Source organism: Astatotilapia calliptera, chromosome 16, assembly GCF_900246225.1.
Source record: "Astatotilapia calliptera chromosome 16, fAstCal1.2, whole genome shotgun sequence".
NCBI lineage: Eukaryota > Metazoa > Chordata > Actinopteri > Cichliformes > Cichlidae > Astatotilapia > Astatotilapia calliptera.
Genome location: NC_039317.1, coordinates 16,952,766 through 16,980,528, shown reverse-complemented (window position 1 = coordinate 16,980,528; position 27,763 = coordinate 16,952,766). Strand labels below are relative to the sequence as shown.

The window sequence follows — 27,763 nt, the reverse complement described above, 5'->3', positions numbered from 1 at the left end:
CCTGCTGTCAGCCAACACAGGAGCCCCGCGGATAGGCAAAGCCATTCCCCAACCTCCCGTTCTTCCCACAACCACTGCTCTCTGTCGATCCATTTTACAGATTTGTTAATGTTCTTTGTGTTAATTTGTCACAGTTACTGTCTTCATCCATTAAGTGTAATGCACCTCTGACCGACTACTTCATCCTTTCTGTCTGTGTGTCTCCCCAGCATAAGAGCGTTTATCGAAGCTTTAAATAATGCAGATGGTAATATGATAAGTGAACAGTCAATGTTGGTGTCCTGCTTAAACACACACAGATGATGCATGCACGCCTGTGCATGCAGGCAGATAGCCGTGCACACACAGTGGAATAAATGCGATTCAGTTTTTCCCCTCTTCTATTAAGGTAGCACAGGACGAGATCTGGATTTTCTTCTCCCGCTTCCAAAGCAGTCTGGGTTAGTCATGCCAGAGAGTTGCAGTGTTGGAGGGCCAGAACATCGACCTGAAGAGCTTTGCTAGTGTGCATGTCTAATGCAACCCATTCTGGGAATACTGCCAGTCTACTGTTACTCCACCAGTGGGGTTTATCATACACACTTGCACACCCACATGCTTACACAGTCACACACAGAACCACAGAGAGAGGCAGTGTAGGTGTGTGTTTATGTGTGTGTGTGTCTGTGTGTGAGAGAGAGAGACAGAGAGACAGGAAGAGACACAGCTTTGTGGTGTGTCACTGATCTGTGCTAGCATGCATGAACATGTCCGACGTAGCCATGGCTTGCTTGTCAAAAGTCACAAATATGCAGCTCTCATCCCGTGATTTTTGTGTCCCTCTTACAGAATGTTTCTGCACAGTATTCAGAGCCGTAAAAGGCTTCCATCTAGCTGGCACTCCACATCCATGTTTGCTTAATGTGGAGAGGCATATGGTACCTACAGGGAAAGAAGTAAAGAAAGAGCCAACGTAGAAACCAAACAACTACTTCTTATACACACAAAGATATAGTCCATATGAACTGTTTTCAAAAATGGAAGGATTTGATGTTCTCTCCTCTTGTCTGCGATTGATTTTTGTTGGGTTTTGAGGCTTCAGCTTGAGCTTTCGGAAATTCTGATTTTCTACATTTTTAAAATGTAAACAACAGAAAAAATGGTTAGTTATGGTGCACAAAACATCTTTTTGAGCACTGTAAGTTCAGTGTTGGGAAGGTTACTTTTAAAAAGAATACATGCCCCAAAATGTAGTTTGTAACATATTCCGTTAAGTTACTCAATGTGAGCAACATATTCTGAATACTTTGGATTACTTAATGCATTGTCAAGCTTTTTACAACTGCATGAAGGTAGCAATCACATCCTGCAACTTCTTGTTTCTTTTTCTCTACCAATTGGCTGTTAAGCCCAAATCTCCCTGAATAGACAATATATTTACTGTACACCAACATTAACAGGATGCTTACATTTACAGCCTCTTATTGCATGTTTTGTTTGGGTTTCCGGCAATGCGTTTAATTATCAAAATTAGTGCGGGGGATAGCCTAACATATGAAACAGGAAATGACTGCTGTGTAATCCATTTATTTCAACTAAGTAACTTTATTTAATTATGACCTATTTAAACAGTTGCTCTAATGAAATACAGTTACTCATATTTTGTATTTTAAATATGTAAGGCCAGTACATGTATTCCGTTACTCCCCAACACTGACAGCAAGTCTGCTGTTACAGTGAGCTGCTAATATTTTGATATTTTGAGGCTTTTGAGCAAAGGAGTCCCTGGTGTCAACTCAAATTTAGTGACACGCCACTTATTTTTAAAAGCAGAGTACACGCCCACTTCTAACATGTACACGATACGCTTATACCGTCATGCACAAGAAACTGAGCCCTCACCCATAAAACATCTTTTGAAGAGGAAAGCTTCCACTTTGCAAGAACATCTTCACTTTGAGAATCTAAATCAGTTTGAGCAAAGAGAGAAAACCAAATGCACACGCACGTGGCTGCGCACACAACCACACACACCATAAGGCTAGCTAATAATGTGTGCACTTAAACACCAATTCATTCAATCCCCAGTTGTCTTGATTATACATCTGGGTTAGATTTGAAATGTATCTTGATTAAATATTGAGAAGGACCACTCTCACATCGCTTGTCCTTAATGTTTCACTCTTCCTCTGAGGCTTGTGATAGTCACTCTATGATGAATGTGTATGTGTGTGTGTGAGAGCTTTTGTGTGTGTGTGTGTACACTTTAGCTCAACATAATTTTATCTATCAAGTAGCATCTCTCTATTTTTAATGCCATTAGCTTATCATGAGAACTAGTGAACAACCCCAGGTTAAGAGATAAACGTAGTAATATGTTTGAGAAAAGAACAGTGATTAGATTAGTCTTTTTTTTAGTAAATACTAAATTTGCAGAAGTGCACCATCAGTGGTAAAAATCTTCAAATAATTTTAATGTAATGGGCAAAATATGACAAATATCTCTACATACAGCATTGCGCAAAAGTCTCGAGGTAGAAAAGCTTGTGGTACAGCAAATTACACGAGAATTGGAGTAAAACACTGTAGCAACAGGTCTTATAGAGTGATGAATCCAAATTTTTAACTTTTGGCTCAAGTCATCGTCATCATGTACAGAGGAGATAAGGAGAAAGTGTCTACAGTCATCTGTAAAACAAGGATCCCCAACACCACTGATATTTCAGCCAGTGGTGTTGGGGATTTGTCAGCATTAATGGAATTACCATCAAAAAGCACCATCAAATTTTGATCCACCGCCCAATATCATCTGGACAGACTAATTGGCCGGGGCTTCATTTTTCAGCATGACAATGATCCCAAGCATACTGTCAATGCAGTAAAATCATCCCGGGAGAGAAAAACACTGACAATGATTATGTGTTGAAGATTAAATGCTGTCAAACTAAATAGTGACTTTAAATATTGACTACAAAGAAATTAAAGGTGTTTTAAGACTTACAAATCAACACCCCCACAAAGCCTTTTGGTAAATAGATATATGCACTATACACATATACAGTAACCAACTTCTTGTATCTCTTCTGGCCTCTTCTGTAAGGAAACCCAATTAGAAACACATTTTTCAGATTTGGAGTCATCACTCCATAGGACCTGATGCTACTGGTTTTCAGTCCAGTTCTTGTGTAATTTGGCATACTTGATCCTTTTTCCTTAAGAATGGCTTCTCAACAGCCACCCTTCGGCTGGGACTGCATCTTTCAGGTCCTGAGACAGTACTGGATTTTTCCTGTTTCTTAAGGACATGACTTTCAGATACTGTTCATCTGCTGTAATTTTTCTTGGATATTATTTTCTATGTCTGCTGCTTCTTCTGTCGTCTTCCATTTTTCCAGTTTACTCAGATTTTTTTAAGGACACACTGAATGCCATGCTGATATATGCCAAGTTTTCAACTAATAACTCTCTGGGAATCACCTTCTTGATGCCAAAAATAATATGCCTATTTTGTGCTAAAGAAATGGGAACAAATTATGTACAAATGTATGTACTTGTTTTATGCAACAGGCTTCTAGTAACAAAGTGCCTAAAGATACAATTTGGGTTCTAAAAATGGGTGCGGAAGGAAAGCCAATGTCCCAAAAAAAAGACCTCTAGAAAGCCTGGAGAACTATTGCTCAAGACCACATTTGAAAATTACAAGAAAATCTGGCTCCTTGGTGGGTAAAAGCTCTATAAATGAGGGGCAATACAAAACTTTTGCACAGCGCTGTAAACCTGAAACTAATACTGCACAATTATACAGGTATATGTGTATGTATATGTGTATATCCACACATGAACCAGGATGTTCATGTGCGTGTGTTAATAGGGCAGGATGGGTGTATCTTTACATGAAACTGAAACCCTGCTAACTTTCACATTTTAGGAAACTTACAAAAATGATCAGACACTGCCCCCACCAAATGTTTCAGCGCTGGAAAGGTATAGATGGGGAAGGTCTGTGAAACTATCCAACCATGTGACAAGTGCCTCTAATGGAGTGCTGGACCATTAGTTTTCTAAAACCACCGAGTTTAACACTGTGGTATTAAAAGATATTATATGTCCTCTTCTATATGATGACATAAACCTAGATGTTTATCAACTTTAGCTTGGGTTTAGGGATTAAATGTTATGAAAGAAAGCTTCTGCTGCAAATTGTATGGATGTTCAAATACATTTCCCCAACAGGATGCAGTCAAAGAAAAGATGCATGCATAATTGGAAGTTTAAGATCCATGTTGTTGGTATTTGTGAACTAAAAGGCTTCACTATGTTAATTTAAAAAAAAAACCTGAGTTTCTCCTTTTAATATAAATACAGCTGTTTAATATAAATGCACCCATTCATAAAACAAGATTTTTTATTTTTATTTTTTAACAAATGTAATACTAAACTTCATCAAGGTAAATAGATGATCTAGACTAGTGATGTCTGGGGAAATTGGCTCCACTTACAGTCCACTTTGATCTCTCAGATATTGTAATATAATTAGAAAAATGGTGAAATTTTAACAGTATGTCTCAGTTTTTCTTATATGATAAAGAAGTGCTGCTGTGGTAAACAAAAAGATCTGTTAGCACAACTCTTTGGGCTTAAATTATAAGAAATAAATATGTAAAATTGTAGAAATAGTCCTGGCAGCTCATTGCCCAGACGGTTCTGTAATTATAAAGTGAAAAGGTTTTGTTAATCATCAGACTTTCTCTCTCCCCCTTCTCTCTCGCTCTCTTTTTAACTATGGGCCCACTGTAAAAACCTCAAATTTACTTAGTAGCTAGTGAAAAAGCAAAACTGTTTCGGTCATTTATTTGCATAATAATTACTTTATTACTTTGGTGTAATATGAATGGTGATGGGGAAAGTCTTTATCATTACCAAAAGCTGTAAAACCTATTAAAATACAGTTAAGAGTCTAAAACGCATGCCCTCCCCCACAATTTCCAAAATCATCCACTGGACTAAATTGCAGTCTTTTCCGGCCGATTCTGGCCCCCGGGCCTTATGTTTGACAATCCTCCTCAAGCATATCAGAGACAGAAACACAAAGCTACGAAATTCCTAAAGCCTTAAGTTTTTCTGTTCACATAGGACAGAAGCAACAAGCTCTTGTTAACTTGCACTCCCCCCCCCCCCCCCAAAAGATGTCTAGACAAAATAGCTGCTGATTGATTTTATATAGATTCGATTAACCGTTTCAGCTGCTGACACCATGTGTCTTTTGTAGGAGGGGTGTATCAACTTTGAATAAAACGAAAACAGAAAGAATGTGCTGTGAAAAAGTTTCAAAAGTTTGATGCTTATCTACCGCGCATGGAAGAGAATTAGGGCCACTGGGGGAAAAGCGGGCACGTCTTTTTTTGTGTTTTCCAGAACTCCGACTTTTTTCCCCTCCGAATTCTGATTTTAGAATAGAATAGAATAATCTCAGAATCAGAATTCAGACTTTTTTTTCTCAGATTTGCGGAATTAAAGTCAGAATTCTGACTTTTTTCTCAGGATTGTGGAAAAGAAAAAAAAGACGTGCCCGTTTATTTTTTTCCAGTGGCCCTAATCCTCTTCCGTAACTACGCCTACGCTCTTTCATATAGGGAAGTTCGAGGTAACTACTTTTATAGGAGTTTACTCGGCAAAACAATCCCACGTAAACAGTTTAGTGTGTTTTTCCTTCTCTATTTTCAGATGTCTTCTATAGTGTTTGCCATATCACATGGAGATGGACAGTGGTCTCTCTCGGCTGTCCGACAGTAACATTCTCACTGGCACACAGACCTGACCTAGAATTGCTACTTAGAATTCGACTAAACCATCTCGCAGTAACAGGGGGGTGGTGGGAAGCGACGACAGGAAATCTTGACTGGGATGTAATGGAGTAGGACCACTGGAAAGCTCCGGCGAATGGGGGGGAGACATATTCCTATTTTGTAATGTTACCGTGAAAATGTTGTGATTTGATAATTGTGCGGTGTAAATTCGTCGCTCAGGAAAAAGGGGAAATTAAGCTAGCATTCCAGGTGAGTGTTCCCCTTTTCACATCTAGCTGGAAAGTATCGCTACCACGGCTCGCCTCCTGGCAACGGGCACACGCGGGTCCTCCTCCCGGGGACATCTCACTTGGTATCCGTTCTTCTCTGCCTCTGTCCCCGAAGGCTGGCTAGCAAAACCCACGTAGCGTCTGGCCTGGCAGACAGTGAGCACCCTTTGAACCGTAAATGCCGATTTTTCCAGCGCAACAAAAGCGGATTATTCACGATGTTTTCGGCATGGTGTAAAACCCGCGGAGAAATATTGGTTTTTACCCCATTATACTGGAGGACCGCCCGTGCTTCGTGAAAATGAAAAAAGGATACAATGCAGCATGCATGTTTTGCATTCTTCGGGAGCTCCACACCGTTGGTATTGTATTTTCTTCATTTTAAACGTGTTTGGTATGATTTATAAATCCGAAACGAGATTATAGGCCTCGTCTGCTGATTGTGTCGGCCAGCCCTATCATCTGCCGAGCGATTTAATTGTTACATTGTTAACGGAGCAGGCAGAACTTGAAAATGAACGTTTGTCCAAGGCGGGCCTGAGTACTTTCATTAACAAACGAAGCCGTGGGATGAATATATGCGTGGGTTTTTGTGTGCTTGTGGGCGACGTCGTTGTTCTCGCTCTCAGCCGCCGTCCACTGCCTCCCTCTTCGGGGAAGACTTTGTTTGCGCTGGCCGAGGCTCCATGAATGCGAGTGCTGAAGTCCTCCCTTCCCCCCCAGTTCTCTGGCGAAACAGGAACAACTTCTTTTAGGAAAAAGAAAAAAAAGTTCCTGGAGTTTCAAGCGCCATGGAATTACTTTGTCCGCCAAGAGTTGTCCAGTGAGGCGCTGAGATTTCAGGGGGGAGTCTAATCCCTGTAGTTGCTGCGTGCTTTTACGTTTATTTAGCAGTTTTAGGTTTGTGTAGCTTTGTGTATATTTTAAGGACGACTTCCTCGAGTAGGCCTGTTCGTGGGTAACTTGTGGCATTGTGCTGTGCTACCTTTGGAAAAAGAAAACAAAGAGTTAGACATGGTAACGAATGTGATCACTCTTTTACATTTTACTAATCTTGTTTAACTTCAGGGAGGATAAAAAAAAATCCACAGGTCCGACAGTGTGGAAATAAAAGCAGAGTAAAAACACAGTCACCACCTGGGAATTTACTGCTGATGAATAAAGTCTTATATTGTTCTCCCTTACCAAGTGATTTCTTTTGCCTCACTGAACATTTTGAAAGCATTCGTCAGGTTGCTAAATGCAATGTTTTTCCCTTGTTTTTTCTTTGTTTTGTTTTTTTTCCCCCTTTTTCCTCAAGAGAAGTCTGCAGCTTTTGCACTTTGTAGCAGTCCTTTCTCAGATCAGATGCTGTTAGTTCCTCTGAGTTAGCAGTGAGGAGGGGGAGGTTCAGAGTCTGAGGACAGTTTTGGAGCATACATACCAGTTGCTGAAACTGAACTGCAGACCTTGCTGGGTCTCTTCAATTGCTAGGCAACACTGCTGTCTGCCATTAATGTGCATCATTGCATAGTCTTGAAGCTGTTTCACATGCATCTTTTTGTTTTTTGTAGAATCACTGCTTCTTTTCATTGGGACTTTGTGTAGTTAAGGATTTACAAAAAAAAATGCATTTTTGTCTTTCCACTGTGCATTTTTGGTGCACAGAAGTGAGGAAGCTCTTAAAAGAGTATCACAGACGCTCTCCTAATCCCTTATGTGCACACAGGTCGATAACTGAAGAATAAATACGTGTCTGGGTTAAAAAACGCGAGCCTACACTGTCACTGTAGCCCCTAATGACCTCAGCTTTGCACTGTTTATGTGTTTGCTACATGTTGGACTTGTGAACACCGGCTACTGAGTGCTTTTTCTTGCCGTTTGCTTGTTTGTGTTTTGCCCATTGAGCAAAGTCCCTTCCCTCTGTTCCAGGTGTGAATGACTTGTGGCTGTAGGTTGTCGTGAGGTGGCCAGGTTCCTGCACAGCCTCTGTGGCTGACTGGGAGAAGTCGAGTGGAGAGCAGACATCAGTGCCCAGGGGACCTGAAGGCCTGGTTCTCCATATGAGGCCCTGCTGAAAGGGCAGGGGGGCTTCTGAGGTAACCCAACTCAACTCTGGCTCTCTCTTCTTTTATTACACACTTTATCACACAGTTTCTTATACACACACACTCCCCTTGTCCTCTCTAGGGTGACAGAATGCTTGTAAATGGGCTTCCTCGTTGTTTTCATTGCTTAGGAGTAAGTAAAACAAGTAATGGCAGGATTATAAAGCCAGTGTCTGAAGTCACTCCCTGTTTACGATATGGCTAACTGTATTTACAGTGAACAGTTTGTTTTAAGTTTCTGAATTGTCCTTAAAAAAAATCCTCATTGTGTTAAAATGTAGATAGTGGCCCGATGCTTGTCAGAAATAATGGAAAATCACACATGCTTGAAAGTGTCTGAAATCTACATTTTTCTGCTTACTGTCTGGTAGATGACATGGACTCTGTTATACAGGAGTTGCTGAAAAAGCTAAAACAAAGGGGTGATTTTGGACAATCTGTAGCCGTAAGGCCTTTGTGTTCATTATATGTTGGAATAAGAAGAGCTAGAAGCACGAGGCGCATGTTTTTCAGCTCTGCTTTTTCCACGCTATAATTGCTGTCAAAAACTCACTGGTGCCATAAACTGATAGCTTAACGCTGCTGTGATGTAACCATAACAAGTCAGGCGCGGGCACTTTGCAACGCCGGTCACTATCTCTTGACATTTATCTTTGGAGGTGCCTGCTTTCTGATGATGGAGCCTTGAATTGCGGAGCAGGCAGCCTGTTTGACTGCTGTTGACGCTCAGGGGGTAGCGGCTTGAGGAAAAGGACCTCACCGCCGCAGTGCATTGGACTATCAGCGCAGTGTTTGGTCTCGCTCTCTGATCTGCACATGTTGAGGACACAACACGGTCAGGGCGCTCTTCCTGAGAACGCTGTGCGCACTGTTTATTTATCTGCTATCTAATCTGAAGTGTGTTAACCAAAAACCACAGCGAGGTGAAGGACGCGGGGAAATGGATATTGATGTAAAGCGGCAAAGGATTTATTTTTGCCTCTGAGTATTGGACTCTCATGTTTCTGTGCATTTGTTTGCTTCGTGGGTTTTCTAATTAAAACTCGCAAGCCTTGTGTTGTGTATGACGTGGAGGGATGTGTTGGAGAGGCAGTTTGTCTCTGTGACTGTGTGGCGGGTAAAGGGGGGGGGGGGGGGGTCCCCTCCCTTGTCGTATAGTGGATTAGACTACCCGACTCAGTGTGTTTTTCTACTGCTTTAAAGGTTTATTTCATCTCTGTAGGACCTTTTTTTTTATTTGCACTAATGAAAGATCAGTTCATTAAAGACATTCATTCACAGTTCATTAAGAAATTCAGTTAATTTCATGAATGGCTCTCATGGTTGTAGGATGTCCACAAGGAGAAGGGAAAATAAAGTTTGACGTTTAACTTGTATTACTAACATTATTCTGCCCTTAACTTAGCATTGTAAGATTTTGTGTATCTTTTTTTTTTTTTTAAGTCTAGCAGTGTTAAATTATTACTACAATGCAAGAGACCTGTAATCTAAGTACTTGATATACTGCAGTGTGGCCCTTAAAGGGAATTGAAACACTTCAAAATCACCAAACTCCTATAAAACAGGATTGTCAAGTACTGTGGTGCGTAGTTATATTCATCGTTCCCACCAGAACTGTAGAAATATGATGGTATAATAGGCTAAAATTATGAACTCATAGAATATATTTTTATTTAGTTCAATGGATGTAGAAAGCAATTTTTAACTCCTCAGATTGTAGAGGATTGCTCAAAACCACTAAAATAAGCTTGCCGCTGCAGGATGTTTCTGAGAGTAGGTGTAAGCGGATGAAGGTTAAAAGAAACTTTTGACTTCTTTGGCTATTGATTTGTATTTTGTTGCTGATATTGCCCGTTCACTCCTCTGGCAATTATAATGGACAGTTGATATATTTTCTCTCTCTCTCTTTCAGTAGATATAAATATGGACTTAATGCATTTGATAGGTATCTATGCCTACAGCAACTTTTTTTAATCTCTAGCAACAATGTTTCTCATCCTCGGCATGAAATTGTGAACACAGTTCTTCTACGAGAGTCAGTGTAATTAAAATCAACAATTAGTCGCAATCAGTGGGTTCAGAAGGTGCTATTTGGGGGGGAAAAAACGTTCGCTTGTATCGGATTGAGCCAGTTGATGAAATCGGTGATGAAGTTTAGGCAGCGGAATTGGCATTTAGAGAGAGAAAGTGGAAAATGATGATCTTCCTGCTGCAAATTGGGTTACACGGCAGAAGCCAGTTAGAACCAGTAACAATAGGAGGTGAAATGGGATAAAATGGAAGACAATAACAGAGTGAAGATACACAGATAGATTGATGGATGGATAATAACGTGATGGTATTAAAACAATACAAAACTTTTATCCTGTTGTAGAAACATGGACATCAGTGCTTTCAGTGGATAAAATTACACACTTCAAATTTGCAAAATCTCTGAATTCTCAATCTGCTACAAACTGTTGTACAAAAGCGAGCGCATCGGTTGTGTGCGTCCTGTTGATCACAGTTGGTCCATCATAAGAAATATTAAGATTAATTACTATAATAATAAAATATAAGGGGTACGGTTAAGGCCTAAATATGTAAATTCACAACATGGAGCCCGTAGTAATAAGTCTTTTCCGCTTTCCTACCAGCTGCAGCTGAATGTATAAATGTGTTTCTCTAATAGCTGCAGTTTCACATCGTTTTAGTGTAGGAGGTCACGGACTCGTGTGGATGTGTGGTGGGATTGTTGCCCATACAAGATCCTCGGGGATGTGTCTGGCTGAGTCAGAACGTACCAATCAATCTGCTTTCATGTTTTTTTCGCTGTGATTGACAGTTATGGCACAGACAGGCTGCTTCTTCTACAACGAGGGAAAGGGCGCTCGCAAACAGAGCTGCTTTCAGGTGGAACCTGGGTGGTGGTGGTTGTGGGAGGGGGGTGGGGGGGAGCTCTGTGAACTGCATTTACCTCAACTGTGAGCCACCAAGCAGAGGGCCTTTCCTGCTACAAGGCTGACACTTTTTTTTGGGTTAGCCTAGCTTACCATATGACCAGGACTGATTTCACACACTTACTCACAGTGGGGCCGACATTACTTAGTCTGTAATCTGCCAGCTGGCCCAGTACAAAGTCAGAGTGATGTCTTGATTGTGAGATAACGGTGTGGTAAATTCACAGCTAGCAGGTGGTCATCCTGTGTCCTGCTTTCTGCATGTTTCATTCAGGCGGCGTTCTCATCAAAAACACTTAAAGTATTTCAAGAAGTGAGAGACGTTTGACTCTGACTACAACCTGTTGTGTGCCACATCTGTGAAAGTGCAACTTTGGACAACATCCCCACTGTAAAAACGCTGGATAACGTCCAGCGTTTTCATGAGTGAAAAATGGCTTTAACGAATAACAAGGTGGCCACAAGAAGAAAGCATTGTATCGTGATGAAGTTGACTAACTGGGAGTTTTTTATTGTTTCATTTCTTTATCTTTGGTGATCCGATAAGATGCCCAACAGTGTTTGTTTAAACTTTAACACAATTCAGGGAGCTCAGTTTTAATTTGAAATCTCAATTTATTCATCTGCTGTGGTAACTCTTCATCGGTAAGTATTCTTTGACTAAGCGATCACTGTAAATATGAGGAAGATTCTGGTGCTCCAGCCCTTTATTCTCTTTAGTTGAGCTTCTGATAAGTGATAGTTTCAGCGCTTTGTAAAAAAAAATGCACTGTTTTAAATTAGTTTGTGAGAAATAAACAGAGCTTCATAGAGTTAAATGTTGTTTATATGGCTGAAGTGATTAATCTACATAATGCTTGCCAGGAAATTGTTTTGCAACTAAGTTGATATATTGATGTAAAGCAAACATTAATTTAAGTCCATTTTTAAGCAAAAATACCAACTCTACCAAAGTGTAAGCTTCTCAGTTGAAGAATGATGCTTTTTCATTAATGCTTAGTTTTGACTGTTTTCTAACAGTAACGTCAATAGATAATTTATAGTGAAAAATCACAGAGTTGTGCAGGGGTTAGAATAGAATAGAATAGCCTTTATTGTCATTGTACAGAGTACAACGAAATTGGAGTGCCACTCCCTTGGTGCAAGTTTCAATAATAAATATAAATGTAAAATATAAAAAGTACAAAAAAAGTACTCAAACAATAGTATGTACAATATATACAGGATAGCAGCATTAATATAATGACAGTAGCTGTGCTGCTTCATACCAGGAAGGTCCTGGGTTCAAACCCATCGGGCATCTGGGCGGTTTGGAGTTCGCATGTTCTCCCTGTGCTTGTGTAGGCTTTTCCTGGGCTCTCCAACTTCCTTCCAAAGTCCAAACACGCACATGTAAGGTTAACTGGTGACTCTAAATTGGCTGTTTGAGTGAAGATTAGTGAAAATGTTTGTCTGTTTCTCTCTCTTTGTTAGCCTTGTGATTAACTGGCGATTTGTCCAGGGTGTAACCTGCTTCTTGCCATATGACAGCTGGGAGAGGCTCCAGCCCCCCTACCAGCCTCATTTGGTTAAGAAGATGGAAAAATTGTAGTTTATACTGGACTTGAGTCTTATGGTCACTGCATTTGAAAAGCTTGCTCAGAATAAAGCCCCCTGCATTAGCGCAGGTATAAGAGGAGAAGAATCCAGAAGAATCAAGCAAATAAATCACAGTTTTCCCCTCCAGGAAGTCTTATCTTTTCAAGCTACTCGAGAATCTTCCTCTGTATAATCTGGGAATCTCTGAGCTCCTTTATTTATATAATTGAAATGTCAGTAAGGGCTGTCACGGCTGTACACTTCTGTATAACCTGGCTGTGTGTATATTAGGTTACAGAAATTAAGAGGTGCAAGAAATAGCCCTCTTCTGCTAGTACTTACACGGCTGCATTTGAATCGAATTGACTCGTTTTTTCGGGTTTTCTGTTAGTGATAGCACCTGGTACCATGTACTCTTTTAGTACTTGCTTGGCTGGGGTTCCAAGTGAGCTGAGTTGATCGGAAAATGTAATGTCAGCAGACTGTGTGCCACCGATTGGTCAGTCAGTGGTGTCATGAGAGTGACTCCTTCCCAAAAATTAAAACTGTCATTTTTGAAATTCAGCATCGAGGAAAGTAGCGGCACAAAAATCACGGCCCGAGTAAAAGCCATAGACTGAGCGGGTATGCTATCGGCTCGACGTCGTTCATTGTTGTATTGTTTGTGCCACATACAAAGGTCATCACAGGACATTTGGATGTGTTGCTAAAACAACCCCACGCACATTTAGGTGATACACAGTTGTAGTAGAAAATGAGTCGAGCTGAGTAGGTACCGCGTCCCACCACTTGGGGTGAGGGTAACAGTGATGCATATAAACAAGGGTTCAGACCACACAATGGTCACTGTGTCAGTTTAGATGAATATAGAGTTATGATATCCTGCCTTTTCGTGACTGAGGAACATGGCAGACTACATGGTGCTACCCAGTCAATCATGCTTGCAGTCTTTCCTGATACTTTATGCTTTCTGTGAAAAGAATCCAAACACACTGTGGCAGTTGAAGCAGTATGATACTGGTTGACTAGTGGTCATTTCACAGTTTCACCTAAACTAAAGTGGTAAAATCATTCTTCATCTTCTTTGCCATGCCTGCAGTTGTTCACAGCTGAACTTTTGAGAAAACTCAACAGCTGGCACAGCGCTCTGTACTGATATTGATGAACCACACAGGAAAGACAGAAGTGCCACGAAACACCCAGAAAAATGTCAACATGCTAGTTTTTTGTTTTTTTTTTTTGTTTTTTTTTAAATGTATGTATTATGTGAGAAAAATCAACTGCCTATTTTCATCCTGTGTCACTTAGATTGGGCCGTAATTGGGCACAAGAAGATGCATATCGTACCATCTTAACCCACTAAGAGTCAGACTTTGATTTTAACTAGAATGGACCAAGATCTTTAGATAGATGATTCATGGACTATTCACAATGGAGTAATTTCAATTTGGAGTCACCACTGTTTATATTGTAATCAGATCATTTATAACCAGTAGCAAAAATTAGCTTTTGTTTTGTTGCATATAAACAGTAGTTTCCAAGCAGACAAAATCAGATGTTAGCGCCTTAATTATCTAAATCAGCTAACTTAAAGGTAATCTTTTATTTTTATATTTAGACCGCAACTGTAAGTGCTTTGTTATAGGAGGCAGACAAAGGGGATTTTTCACACGTTGCTGCCTATAATTACAAATGTCATGTGTCTTGGATGTGGCACAAATTACACACACTGGTTTTATTGTATTATAAGCTCATCGCTTCAGATGGGAATCTCAAGAGACCTTCCAATACAGATGCTGATTTGACATGTATTAGGGCCCTTTACTGAAGATGCACTTCTTTTAGTGCATCTGTATTTGATTTTTTTTTTTTTTTAACCCGCTGTCGAGTAATTCGAGCCACCTGCTTGTGGTTGTGAGCAAAGGACTTGAATGTGTTGTTTCTTAATCAGTTTTAGATCATGAATGTGAGGAACAAAACAACTCTAAGCTTCATTCTGAAAATGTATTTTCTTGAGTTATGTTGGCAGTTAAAAAACATCGCCTTAAATGGTTATTGGTGAATAAATCGCATAAAAAGAAACCAGGCAGGATGCTCAGCATGCATCTGATATCAGGATTAAGAAGCATCACCATTAATGTGAAGATTTCATTTTAAGTTAGTTCACCAGGGGCGTGGCTTTTGCATGGCTTTACATATCACTTATTGCTGCGATTCCATGGTTATATGCAGGGACCTAAAGGAAGCTCAGACAGAAATGCACACGAGCATGCTCTGACTCATGGGAACAGCACATGCCATAAACTTGAAGCAGAGTTCTCAGTGGATCTCCGACATTATTAGGACAGCTAAGTACTGCCTCATGTTGGTATTTGTCTGTGCACCAGTATAGTTATGTGCGTGTATATTGCTCTGTGACTGTATATTTAATTAGGCAGGTCTTAGCCAGTGTGTTTAAAATTCCATGGGTATGACACACCAGTGTAAACTGGGGTAATTCAGGGACACAATCTGTCTCATATTCTCTCCAGAGTGCTAATTTTGTTGTACGATAAAAGAACGAAGATAGAACATCTATTATATACTCTTTGTGTGTGTGCGCGTGTGCTTGTGTGTAGTTTCTCTCTTTAGGAAATACCAGGTCAGTAAAGATGCCTGAGCTTTGTTACGTGGTTTGAAAGGTTGCAAAGCCTGTTTCTTGTGGGCGCTGTGGTTTGTAAAATACAGAAAAGAATGTATGGAAAATATTTTGCGTAAGCACGTCTTGAAGTTTTGCATAGTGTGTTGTCATCTTTCCTGCTTAATATTCTTTTAAAAATTTTGATGCAGTTTGATTAATGAAACGTTTTAACTAATAACAAGTTGCTTGCAAGAAAAGCTTGTTGACCGGTGAGGAACGCAAATTTCTTTTCCTCTTTACCTCAGTGGTCTACATGGCTGCTGAAAGGCCTGGCCGTTGGGATTTCCCACAATACTTGTAGTCACAGGGAGACGTCCTCCCAGCATGAGCAAGGTTGGAATGTGGCCCGAGTGTGGGAGCGACTGTGCGGATGAAGGAAGGGGAGTCACGGACCAGAGAGCAGGGGAAGGGAGGAAAGAAGGGGTCTGCACAGAGGGCAGCAGAGTTTGTCCTAACTGAGTGCTGTTCCTGTGTTAATTCATATCTGAGATAGAAATGAGAGAAATCATTATTTAGAGAGGAAAAATGCGTATGTGTCTTACTGTTTACTGCTCATATTTGCCGCAGTGACTGCTGATTCCAGGAGTGCTCTTGCATTAATTAGCAGTTCTACTGGAGGTCTTCATGGGTTTAAAATTTTGATCCTAAAGGGATCCAGAGGGGATCTGAAAAAATTCATACGCAGTCTTAAATGGACCTTAAGATAATTGGACTAGATCTGAAATGCAGTTGACCTGAACAGACCCAAAGAGAGACCACCAGCAGTTAATTGGCAGGATGATGCACCATCAGCTAACAAGCAGACTTAAAGAGAGGCAGTTAAATTTTTTTTCTTCCCTCTTTTCTTTGCTGGAGTTTTCTTTTGCCTCAATCACTTTGTACTCTGCAGTGTAACACAATGTATTTTGATGTCACAGCTGAAAGCAAATCTACTGGGATACATGTACATTTTAATTGTGGAGTTTGCATGTCGTCCTTGTGACTGCATGGGTTGACTGCAAGGCTACGACCTTCTTAAAAAATGGACAGATTGGTGAACGTAATCATTCAGACATCCAACCCAGAATTAAACTCCTTAGGTCCAGAATAAGGTCTCTCATATTATGGTATGTCATGAGTTAGTATGGCTTACTATGCTAAGATGTGCTAGTCATGAAGTAGAATTAATAGAAGGGTGACCAGCTTCTAGGTATAATGGTTAAGAACTGGACCCACAGGCATCGATGTTCACAAGCTCACTTCCAGCTCTGGTCGTCTTTCTGCTTTCTCCTGCTAACAGAGTATACTTCAGTAGAAATCTCAGCTACAGTTTGACCTGATTGGTTTGATCCAAATGGACATCGAAGGGTTTTACAACCAGTTTTATTCTTGTATAAATGTTTTCAGTGTGATTTATTGTTCCAAGTCTTATCTGGGATCCAAAAGTTGTGCAGTCTTTGATGTTTCATCTATAAAGTCCAAGATCTGCTGTATTTTATAAGTGAGAAATATTGTCAGATTCTTTTTACCTTGATACCTTTTAAAAATCTTACTGTCAGGTTTTGATACTAGCAACCCCCTTAATTTGCACTTCTTGTCATAGAAGTACAGGCACGTTCTTGCCAGTTATCCCGTTGTCTTTGTCTCGTATTGAGCACAAAGGTGTGTGTGTGTTTGTTTTGTGTGAGCAAGGCACAGTCACTTAGCCAGGGATGCAGAGACAGAGGGCAGATGGAAAGAGATGGAAGTGCGGGGTGAAGTGTGTGAGACGGAGATCAGAGCAGGCCAGAGTGCTGAGTGCCAGTCCTGCTGCCGGAGCTGGCCACTACACATGGCACCATTCCCAGGCTACGCCAGCAGATGTGCCACTAGTGAGTCAGCGTGTGTGTGTGTTTGCCTACTTGCACTCGACTGGGAGACAGACACCCACCCGCACTCTCTGTGAAGACAATGGCTTGTGTAATGACTACCGTATCACACCCCTTTCCCATCCTCCTGTTTTCGTTGCCACTTCCATCACTGTGATGGATACGGTGAGGCTTCTGTCACCACGATATGATATGACACAGTGTGACATTACACACATGTCGCCTCCCAGGGGATGGTGGGCCTGGTCTGCAGACCAGAGGAGAATGTGTTGTGGATGGTTTGAATTGGGAAAGCTGTTATGCAGGACCAGTAGGAAAGCTAATATTGGAAGTAATGGAGGGAGCTGAGGAAAAAAGGAGAAAGATGGAGGTGTGTAAATATTGGACTCTGGGAGCAGTCAACAATTTGGAAAATACAGAAGACTTTAAGTTTCTTGTAACAACTTGATTTCAGTTGAAAGGAAGCCTGGTCATACTTGTGCGTGCATCCTTGAGCCTCTCACAGTGCATGCATAATGTCAAATGTTAGTCTAGTGGCGTCACAGCTCTATCTTTAGTGACATTCAGGATTCTTTGCATTCTGTGTTCGCTAAGTGTAAATAATGAGCACAACGCAGGGTGTGGCATGCTGGCAGAGTCCTTTCAGGAAGTCACCTGAACAGGTGAGCATGCAGGTGTTTCCTACACTGTGGTATTGTTAATGTCCAACAGATATCTTTATCTTACTTTCATTTTTTTTCTTACTGTTTTTTTTTTTTTGTCTCACTTCTTCAAGACAGAAAGTAGCTGTAATGTTTGTGCAGGTTGTGCTGTTTATTACCTGAGCTAAAGCTGCATATCAACATCATCGTCATCATTTTAGATTTGCATTAAACTTTACATAAACTAAAATGCTAGTATTTTAGCGGTGGCAGCTTCATAATGAAGTAGAATTGCAAATGACAAGTTTAATGTATAAATAATAAAACTCATTGTCCTTGAGTTCAACAGATTGGCAAGTTTTGCTTGCTGTAACTCAGTATTTCTGTTTAAGTGACATTACAGCCACTATTCTTACTTTGTGGCCCTGCTGTCTTACTACTCACTACATACTCATGCTTAGAGTATGTAGTGGCAGTATGTAGGGGCAGGAATAGCTCAGTAGGTAGAGTGGTGACCCCATGATCGGAAGGTCGGGGGTTCAACTCCACTGAACGGCTACCCTGAGGTACCCCTGAGCAAGGTACCGTCCCTACACACTGCTCCCTGGGCGCTGCATTGGTGGCTGCCCACTGCTTCACTGGGTGAATGGGTTAAATGCAGAGGAACTATTTCCCTATGGGGACTAACACTTACACATTATTATTATTATTAAACTCAATTCATATCACAAATAGAGCAAACAGATATAGAAGATTTACCTGTCCTTCAAGAAGCTAAGATGCAATTTAAGGTATAGTACAGCGCATGTAGATTGGAAAACCATAAAAAAATAACTAAAGCAAAAAGTAATATAGTCAGTGAGAGCAGCCATCATAAATTTTATAGTCCAGTCTAACATTTCAAGCCCATGTTGATAAACACACAGTAGCAGTATCTGACACAGACACCACTGTGTTATGCTTTGTTCCCATTATACACACACAGTACACTGACAAAGTTAAAGGACTGACTCAGAGAGATTTTGTAAAAGTACAGAAATTCAGTGCTGCTATCCTGTAATCACCACCTGTGGCTTACTTTGACAAAGGGGCGATCGTGGCTCAAGAGTTGCCAGCTCGTCTTGTAATCGGAAGGTTGTCGGTTCGAGCCCCAGCTCTGACAGTCTTGGTCGTTGTGTCCTTGGGCAAGACACTTCACCCGTTGCCTACTGGTGGTGGTCAGATGGCCCAGTGGTGCCAGTGTCCGGCAGCCTCGCTTCTGTCAGTGCGCCCCAGGGCAGCTGTGGCTATAATGTAGCTTGCCATCACCAGTGTGTGAATGGGTGAATGACTGAATGTAGTGTAAAACGCTTTGGGGTCCATAGGGACTAAGTAAAGCGCTATACAAATACAAGCCATTTACCATTTACCAAAGTTATCCAGATTTTCACTACATATTTAACTCCAAAGGGAAGAAATCAAACATCGTTTGAACATTTGGAAGGTTTAAAATGTGTTTTCATTAGAAAAGGGCATATTTTGGCATAAGGCACATCCTTATTTCACCACTCTGTCAGATTAAAAAAAAAAATCATTTTGTTGCATATAAGCTTTTATTCATGTGACCATTTCACTAAATTGAAGTGTGTGTGTATAAGCTATTGTGATGAGATGTAGAGCGTTGTTTTTTTAAATTTTGTTTTATTTTTCCTGCTCTGAGTTGGCTGCTGCTTTTTCAGATTGTACAGTTGGTTGCTGATGGCCATGTGTTTTGTATATTCTTACAGAAAACTGTGAGAAGAGGTGGAAATAATGCTTTTTGATATTTCCCCTAAACAAATAATGGGCAAAAGCAATTCTTGAGATGGAGGGTGAACAGACGGAGAGTGGGTAGGGAAGCTAGAGTGAGAAAGAGGGAGCAATACTCCATTGTGACTGAACTGCAAAATGGGATTTGCATAAATAAGGCTGAAACATCAGCAGGCCCTTTTACAGCCACCAGCAGGGCTGAGATGAGGGAAGAGGGATGGCGTGTGTGTGTGTGTGTGTTTGTTTTTTTTTCTTTTTTTTAAATAAATCTTTATTGTGTTTAAAATTTTCAGCCAGTGGACTATGTTGACAGCAACATAGTTCTTTTCTTCTCACTGATCCCACACCTTACCAGCGGAGTATACCAGTAGATACTGCATTGCTATAAAGCCTCCCACTCCCCTTCAGAGGAATTTGGGTGACGTAGATTGGAAGGGTCTACTCTCTAAGCAGGCAGCATACAATGACTGTTACATAAGCATGAAAATAAAATAGTCCTCCAGTGCCACCCGCATCGGAAAGCCCAAATCTAATTGAATTGAACTATTTTCTGCCCCCTTCATATTTATATCACAGGCAAAAAGCTCATTTTTGGAGCGTCATTATGCTGTTTTCCCATTAACTTGCATGAACTGCATCTCCTCGTGTTTGCCGTGATAGACAGTTCAGCATCTTTACTGGAGGTGGAGGAAGTGAATTCTCTGTGATTACCTCTATGATGCTTTCTTGTTTAAATGTGTGTGTGTGTGAGACATGCTGGAACGTACACACCTGATGTGTGTGTGTGTGTGTCCGTGTATTCCTTATGACAATCATGTCAGCAAGCTTTCCAATTAGTGTCTTGTTAGCGTGCGATTGGAAAGAACAGATGATTGACAGTTCCTGCTGTTTGCTTCCATGTACGCGCACAGACTTGCATCACACGCATATGCTTGTTATTGGGGTCTAGATTTAGATGAAGCCCCTCCAGGCTTTACATGCAAGTTGGAGTTGAATGAAGTAGAAGACTGGTTCTTTGATATATTATAAACTATATCTACTAATGCAAACGAAATATATATATTTTAAGTGATTTTATTTTATTTTATTTTTTCTTGCTCTTCTCTCAAGGCTCTCCTCCTTTTGTATTGCTCCATAGTGAAGGAGTCAGTCAAGGCCAACTACTGCCTGATCCCACCAGGTCCGAACATTTTTAACTTGCGCTGGACACCTTCTCCTAAAGGGTTCACTGAGCTTTAAGCAAAGTGCTTGTGATGGTTGAAAAGAGTTTAGTATACATCCCTCAGCACCTTGTGAAGAGGGAATAGAGGAGCCTAAATTTCCCTAGCTGGCAATCATGCCCAGTTTGTGCAAAGTAAATGGTGTTTTTAAATGTCAGTCAGCTTTTTTTTTTTTTTCTGACGTTCATTGCTCTTTTTAATGTACAAATGAAATGGTACACCCTCTAAAAGTCCTAGTTGTTACTGGTGTCCTAAACATTTTACCTGTTTAAAAACACCAACAATCACAATCAGATGCCACTTTAGGAGTAGCCTTTATTAATATCTCATTAGGTTTTGTAGTGTACATTTAAATTTTTTAGGAGCAGGAAGGTTCATCCAATTAGATTTCTCTTGGAGACAGACGTTAAATTCAGTTTACATTGTTAAAGTGAAGGGGAACCCTGAGCATGTTTTTGTGGCCGGTACACAGTAGCCGATAGCATCTGATATAGTGTCATCGTTAGACTCCGCTCTAGCACAAGCTCCAATTATAGAAACAAGACGTTAACAGCAGAACCTGTTTTCTGCGTGCCTGTTCAGCTGGTAGTGTGTAATTATTCAGACACAAAGTTTAACTGAACTTTTATATGGGGACTGTCGCGTTAACAGAAGCTCTTGTTTCTGATTTATGCTGTATATCACAGCTGCAGAATTACACGTGCTTCAATATAAAATGCGTAAAAGAAGTTGCCTTTCGTTACATTTTTAATAATGAGCCTAGCATTTCTCTGAAGTGTCTCCACTACAGTATTTTTTTTTACATTTAAAGGTTAATCTAGTCAGTTTAATTTGGTTCTACAAGCCGCCTCTGTTTCTGTTGAGAAGCCAGCGTCTGCCTGTGTGCAGTAATCTGTGCTCCTGACTGCTGTAAATCACTTCTTCTTCTGTGACCAGTGAGAGATGAGTGTTGCTGCTGTAGCAGGAGTCGGTGTATTTGTCTGCTTCCCAGTGCTGCCACCATCCCCCCATACAAGTAGAAAAGGGGGCGACACAACCCCCAAACACCATTCCACCTCCCTCTCCCCAGGGGGACTCTGGAGCCAGTTACAATGCTGAGTGTTTTGGAAGAGCTCCTAAATATTTTCAGGATGACAATGTAATCTCACTGACTGGGCTGCTCTCTTGAACAGGATTCTCGTGCAGTTCTCGCTCTCACTCACCAACACACACAAAAGACAGTGATTGGTGTGAGTCACAGTACCAGCTCGACAGCTCTACCACATGTGCCAAAGATAAAGAAAGTATCAATGACTAACCTAACTGGTGTTTTTTTTTTTTTTTTTTAAATTGTAAAATCATTATATGTAAATCAACAGATTTCTTTTTTCCAGATAAATATTGGTGCTCTCTGGTGGACAAACTAAGCAGTGGTGGCAGCGTTTGGGCTGTGACTTAGTTTTTATCAGTTACTATTGAACCAGACTCCATATCAGCTTATAGTGGAGCATTTATATTATCAAGCACCTTGAGATGATTGATCTTGCATATTGATGATGTATAAATTGAATCAAACTATAGAGTTAGTGGAGGGGAAGACTGATGTTTTGTGTCTGCTGTTTTTTTACAGTCTTTGTTCTGTCAGCTGTTTAAATTGGTCAGTTGTTTTAACTAACACATGTTGAACAATGAGGATTGAAATTATGTACGTACTTCCAGAGTTCACTACAGATTTAGACTGTATTTGTGAGGGGTGTTTGTAGGAACACCCATGAGCTTCCAAAGACAGTGTATGCACAATTTCTTAAACAAATTATTAGATTATTTATTTTGTAACTTTTTCCTGCAAATACGATTGTGAAGTACTTGGTGATTATTACCGGAGCATTATAATCCGCCGTCTCTGTAATGAGTCTCTTATCCTTCACCGTTTTGGACTGCAGCTGGATGTGGTAGACTTTGTCTGCTCTGAAGCACTCGATACAGACGCATGAACCGGTTCTCCCCCAGTCGGTAGACCTTGAGGACACAGCAGATCTGTAGAGTTGAAGAAGATTATCATTACCAGCTGCAGTCTAAGGGCTCCAAGGTGCTTCTGCGGTGGTATTGCAGACAGACAGCTTTGTGGATGGCTGTATACATGTTGTAGCTGTTTACTGTCACTAGGGGGCGACGCCACAAACAACTGATCTGTAGGCTACTTTTACTTGCTTGTGCTATTGTTGGTCCATCACTTGTGGACAAAAGCAGGTTTATAACTTGCAAATTGCTTAAGTGAAACCAAGTGTTCAAAATAAAGAAAAGCGTCCACTGCAGCTTCTCATGCTGCTCCTGTTTGTGGCCCACTCTTCAAGCCGTCAGGGTTCAGGTTATGCATACACTCATCCACGTCGAGCTATGTGCTTTTGTTGTTGTTGTTGTTTTTTTTTTTGAGGACTTTTGACGTTGGAGTTGGTTGCCTACGGAGAGCCTCTCTGCAGACAAATACCTATGCAAACAGACACAACGTCTCTACCATAAATTAAGTATAAGACGGCGCATGTAATGTGTCCATTTGCAGGATGCGATAATCTTGGAAAGCAGCTGAATGATGTTGAAAGCTGTCATAGTAGAGACCAGGCTGTTGATCTGCTGGCAAGCGGGTTAGCAGTGTCTGAATTTTAAAAATGAAAGCAAAGGGTATTGTCCATTTGTTGCGGATGGCATCATTCTCTCAGATGGATATGGAATAAAGCTAAAGCCAGTCTCTAAATGTATTTGGGCGGGTCTTAACATACCTGGGCGGCCTGCCCATATAAAGTCTGTGTGTGAAGCACTGAGTGTGTTGAGGGCGAAAAAAAAAAAAGCACTATAAGCAGACATTTCAGACACTGGGGGAAAAACAAACATGCTGAGGTTACAATTAACAATGACTGAAGTCTGTGTAAGTCGTCAGGTAATGAATTTGACCTACGATTTTCTTACTGAATAATGTCAGAATTACTTTATTAAGCCCTGTTTTGCCCAAAGCAACTTTAAAAGAGGGGGGGAAATAACAAAGATTGATAATAAGAAGACTTTGGGTAGAGTGTCACTTTGAACTCTCTTGAGACGGCGTCTACCTTTTCCAGTTTTGTTAACAGTCCTTTTTCTCCTTCTTTTCTCTCAACAGTGTGCCCAAGGGCCGTTGAAAGCCCCCTTGGGGGAATTTCATAAATACACACTGAACAAGAACAAGAGAAGCCTTCTGGACTATTGTTATTTTTTTCCACACTTTTCCCACACACACACATACACTTACACACATACACGCACACCCACACAGACAAGGACGTAGAGAGAATGTTGGAGGTCCAAGAGGAGAGGCCAGCGGCGGCAGGTACAGCAGCGACACATTTCAGCAAGAGGGAACGAGGAAAGAAAGAGAGAGAAGAGGCCAAGGACGGTCGGGGAAACCTGTCGAACATTGGGAATCCTGTTCCTGGCTCCAGGAACGTGCGTGCAAAAGCGCCGCTCACACACACAGGCAGTCCTCACCAGCTCATCACTCCACCCTGTTCTGTAGTCTTGGGAGCTCCATCAATGAACTCCAATAGGCTAAAGAACTCCCCGTCCACCAACACACAAAGGTGAGTGGATTCATACAATGTGACAACCTGTGGATATTGCCCTGCGATACTTCCTTTCTAATAATGATCAGCTATTTTGTGGGTGTAACTGAAATCTAGGTTATACTGGCTATATATTAAAGCTATGGATTAAAATAATGTTTAATCCAGACTGTTTATGATGGACAGCAAAGCATTTTTAACTGCATGAAAATCTTTGGAAGTACATGGAAATAAAACTTTTTAAAGGGTTGTTTGAAAAACTACTACCCTTTTTTTTTCTCCTTTTTTTTTGTTAAGACAACCTTCCTAGACAGTTTGGTGGACTATTAATGATGACTAAACCACTTAAGCTTGTTATTTAGCTTCAATAACATGTAATCAAACTTTACTGAGGAAACATCTGTCCACGGCAATTCTTTTTTTTTTTTTACGTAATTGGAAAAAAAGAAGAAGAAAAAAAGCCAAGGTCATTAACAACAGTTAAGAACAAGGGGCAAATTGAAAAGCTCTGCCTGTTTTTCCAGCTTAGATTTAGTTGAAATAAGAAATATTAACTTTAAAAATCAGCAAGACCGAGGCCACATTAAGGCGGCCTTTTTGCTCATATGTACTGTACTTTCTAGAGAGCTGTTGTTCTAGTATTTGAATGTAAGAAATAAACATATTCCTGCTGTCAGATCTGTTTACGCTGCTTACAATCAGCATGTCGTTTAAACCCTTATAGCCATCAAGAATGGGGCAGCTCTTTTCCTAATTGATGCATGTGGGCACAGAGTTCAGTTCAATTTCAGTTCACTTCTGGTTTATTTAAAGACCCTACAGTACTCAGAAAACTCCAACGATTAGATGATCCGGTATGAGCAAGCATGTTGTGACAGTGGGAAAGAAAAACTCCTTTTGAACAGGAAGAAACCTTTGGTAGAACCAGGCTACACGAGGCACAACTGTCTGCCACGACTATTTGAGGGAATGAAGGCAAAGTGAAGAGAAAAACGGGAGCACAGGGAGACAGGACAGTTATTTCTTTTTCTATTCCAGCTCCTAAACCTGGTAGGAAGACCTAGTTTAAAATGGTGTCTCTTCTCTAGTTTGGCTAGAAAAGCTAGCCATAGTTAGAAATTACTCTTAAGTAATCTTTTTGCATGGACATCATTTACTTTTCTGTAGCAGCAGGCAGAAAATGCGTTTGGATAGCTGTTAACACAGAAACTAGGCCCTATCTAGACTCTTTTGGCTGATTACTTTAACTTAATTACCTCTGTCTGCTTGCGCTTCACCAGTGGCTGTGGCTTAATGATTGTAATGTTACTTTTTCCTACACACTCGACAGACGGAGTCACTCAGTCCCTGCAAGGACCCTGAGGCACACACGTTACCTACAGGGCTTTCTTCTTAAAGAGGAAGGCTCGGCCGTTTATAAAGTCATCTCACTTGCACATCTAAAATTAAAAAACAAAAAAGTAAAATAAAATAAAAACAATAAATAAAATAAAGCTAACATGTTATCCTTATGCTTTTTAAGGTTATTACTACTCTGGTATTTTCATTTCTCTTTACTGAATTGAACTTACTCTCTTGATGTCTTTAATTGTAGCGGTATTTTGAAGTGAGGCTTGTAAGCAAGTATGTCTACACGATACCTGATAAATCTATAAGAGTTGCATGTTGGCAAGGTCAAGAAGGTGGTACAAACCTGAACAATTTGCTTTACCTGTATGGTGTGGAAATTAGGTGTTGGTCAGGTGTAATGCTAATGTAAAATCATTTTTTGTGAATTATTAGTTTAAGGTTTTGATGCGTGATCCAGAGCTCTTCCAGGGTCAGGGAGTACACTGGGCTTGGAAGTTTTCCCTGCTGACTCATGGTTCTGGAGCCTCTGGAAATGACTGCACGGACTGCCAAACTTATGGCTTTGCCTTCTTGTTCTGCTGGCTGTGTGTCTCTCTACATACGTACAGTGTGCAGAGCTGTGGCTGAACCTTTTGGACATGTTGGCATATGTTATGCTACTTGTACGTGTGTGTGTGTGTGTGTGTGTGTGTGTGTGTGTGTGTGTGTGTGTGTGTGTGTATATGAGGAAGAAAGAAAGATATTAGGGTGTGGTATGGAAGTTCTCTGCCAGTTGGATGTTTCCTGCTTGCCTGAACTGAACTGCTCTCAGAGCCGGTTAGCAGCAGTCATTTGTAGGTGCCCTGTCTCTTTGCAGATGAGATCTGTGTGCACTGAATTCCCCATACCGGTAACTTAATCTTGCGTTCACAGACATCTATGCCAACTGTTGGTTGTCAAACTGATGCTGTGTTTAGCAGTTGCAAGTTGTTTTTTTTTTTTTTTTTTTTTTTGGGGGGGGGGGAGGACTAAAAGAACACAAAGTTCACATTTTCCTTTGGTTTTCTCTCTGCCACCCCTCTTGGGTACCATATCGGAGGGGAAAAAGGCACATGTTATGACTAGGTGTCGTGGGATTAAAGACCCTATGGATGGCAAGGTGCCTCCGCATTTATCTGTGATTTACCTGGTTCATTCTTGATTCCAGAAAATGCTTATTAGATAAGCCTGCTAAAATGCCCCTGGCCTTTTGTTGTATCCAAAATATCTGATGTTTTTCACAGATTTCAAGGCAAAGTAGCTGTTTTAGTTCATGGCGTAAATGTATCCTTATCTATTCATTGTTTTTCAGCCCTAAACCTAAGACGGAGGCCATGGTACGATCACCTCCTGTCGTGTCTCCCTCCACTGCCGCCCAGAGTGACTCTAAAATGCCCAATCAGGGCAAACCAGGGAGTACGGGCAGCCAATCACAGCCCTCACCCTGTGACCCCAAGACCAAAGGGGCTCAAAATGTTGCAGGTGGAGTGGGGCTTAAAAACGGCCAGAGCCTAAGCTCCGGCCCAAGCTCCAAGGTGAAATCCAAAAGGAGCATGAACAACTCTGCAGAGTCATCCGAACAACCAGAGAGTGGTACGCCTACCAGTGAGGAAACAGGTAAGAATCACCTTAGCCAGTACAGTATTATCAAATCATCTGCTGTGTTGTTTGCTAATACTACACACTCTGCCAAGAGAATACAAATTGGACATCTTGAAAGATGTACTTTGCAGTCCCTCATTGCCAGTCACACTGATAAACCTAAGGCCACTGATGGCTTTGTGTGTGCGTGTGTGTGTACAGATAGTAGCAGGGCGAAGAGGATATGTGTTACGGAGAGGAGGGCGCCGTACAGTGGAGCTGACTGGTACTCTGGGGGAGAAAGTGACGAAGATAACAGAGGATTCTTCAGTAAGTGTGTTAACATGTGCATTCAAGCATATATAATATTCCCTCCATTAATCAACTTGACTTGACAGCGGTTTTCAGTA

At 41.0% G+C, this 27,763-nt stretch overlaps 1 protein-coding gene across 2 annotated transcripts in view; it reads left to right on the top strand.

Annotated features, from left to right (window-relative positions):
- Positions 1-5,704: 5,704 nt before the first annotated feature.
- bcl9 (BCL9 transcription coactivator) overlaps positions 5,705-27,763 on the top strand; it is a 28,746-nt gene continuing 6,687 nt past the window's right edge. Inside the window, exons 1-5 of one of the 2 annotated variants that reach the window (XM_026144085.1) lie at positions 5,705-6,035; positions 7,967-8,133; positions 23,966-24,422; positions 27,085-27,389; positions 27,576-27,683. In XM_026144085.1, the coding sequence (XP_025999870.1) occupies positions 24,136-24,422; positions 27,085-27,389; positions 27,576-27,683 (700 nt within the window). In that variant the 5' untranslated portion in view covers positions 5,705-6,035; positions 7,967-8,133; positions 23,966-24,135. The other variant, XM_026144086.1, reaches the window with a different exon arrangement.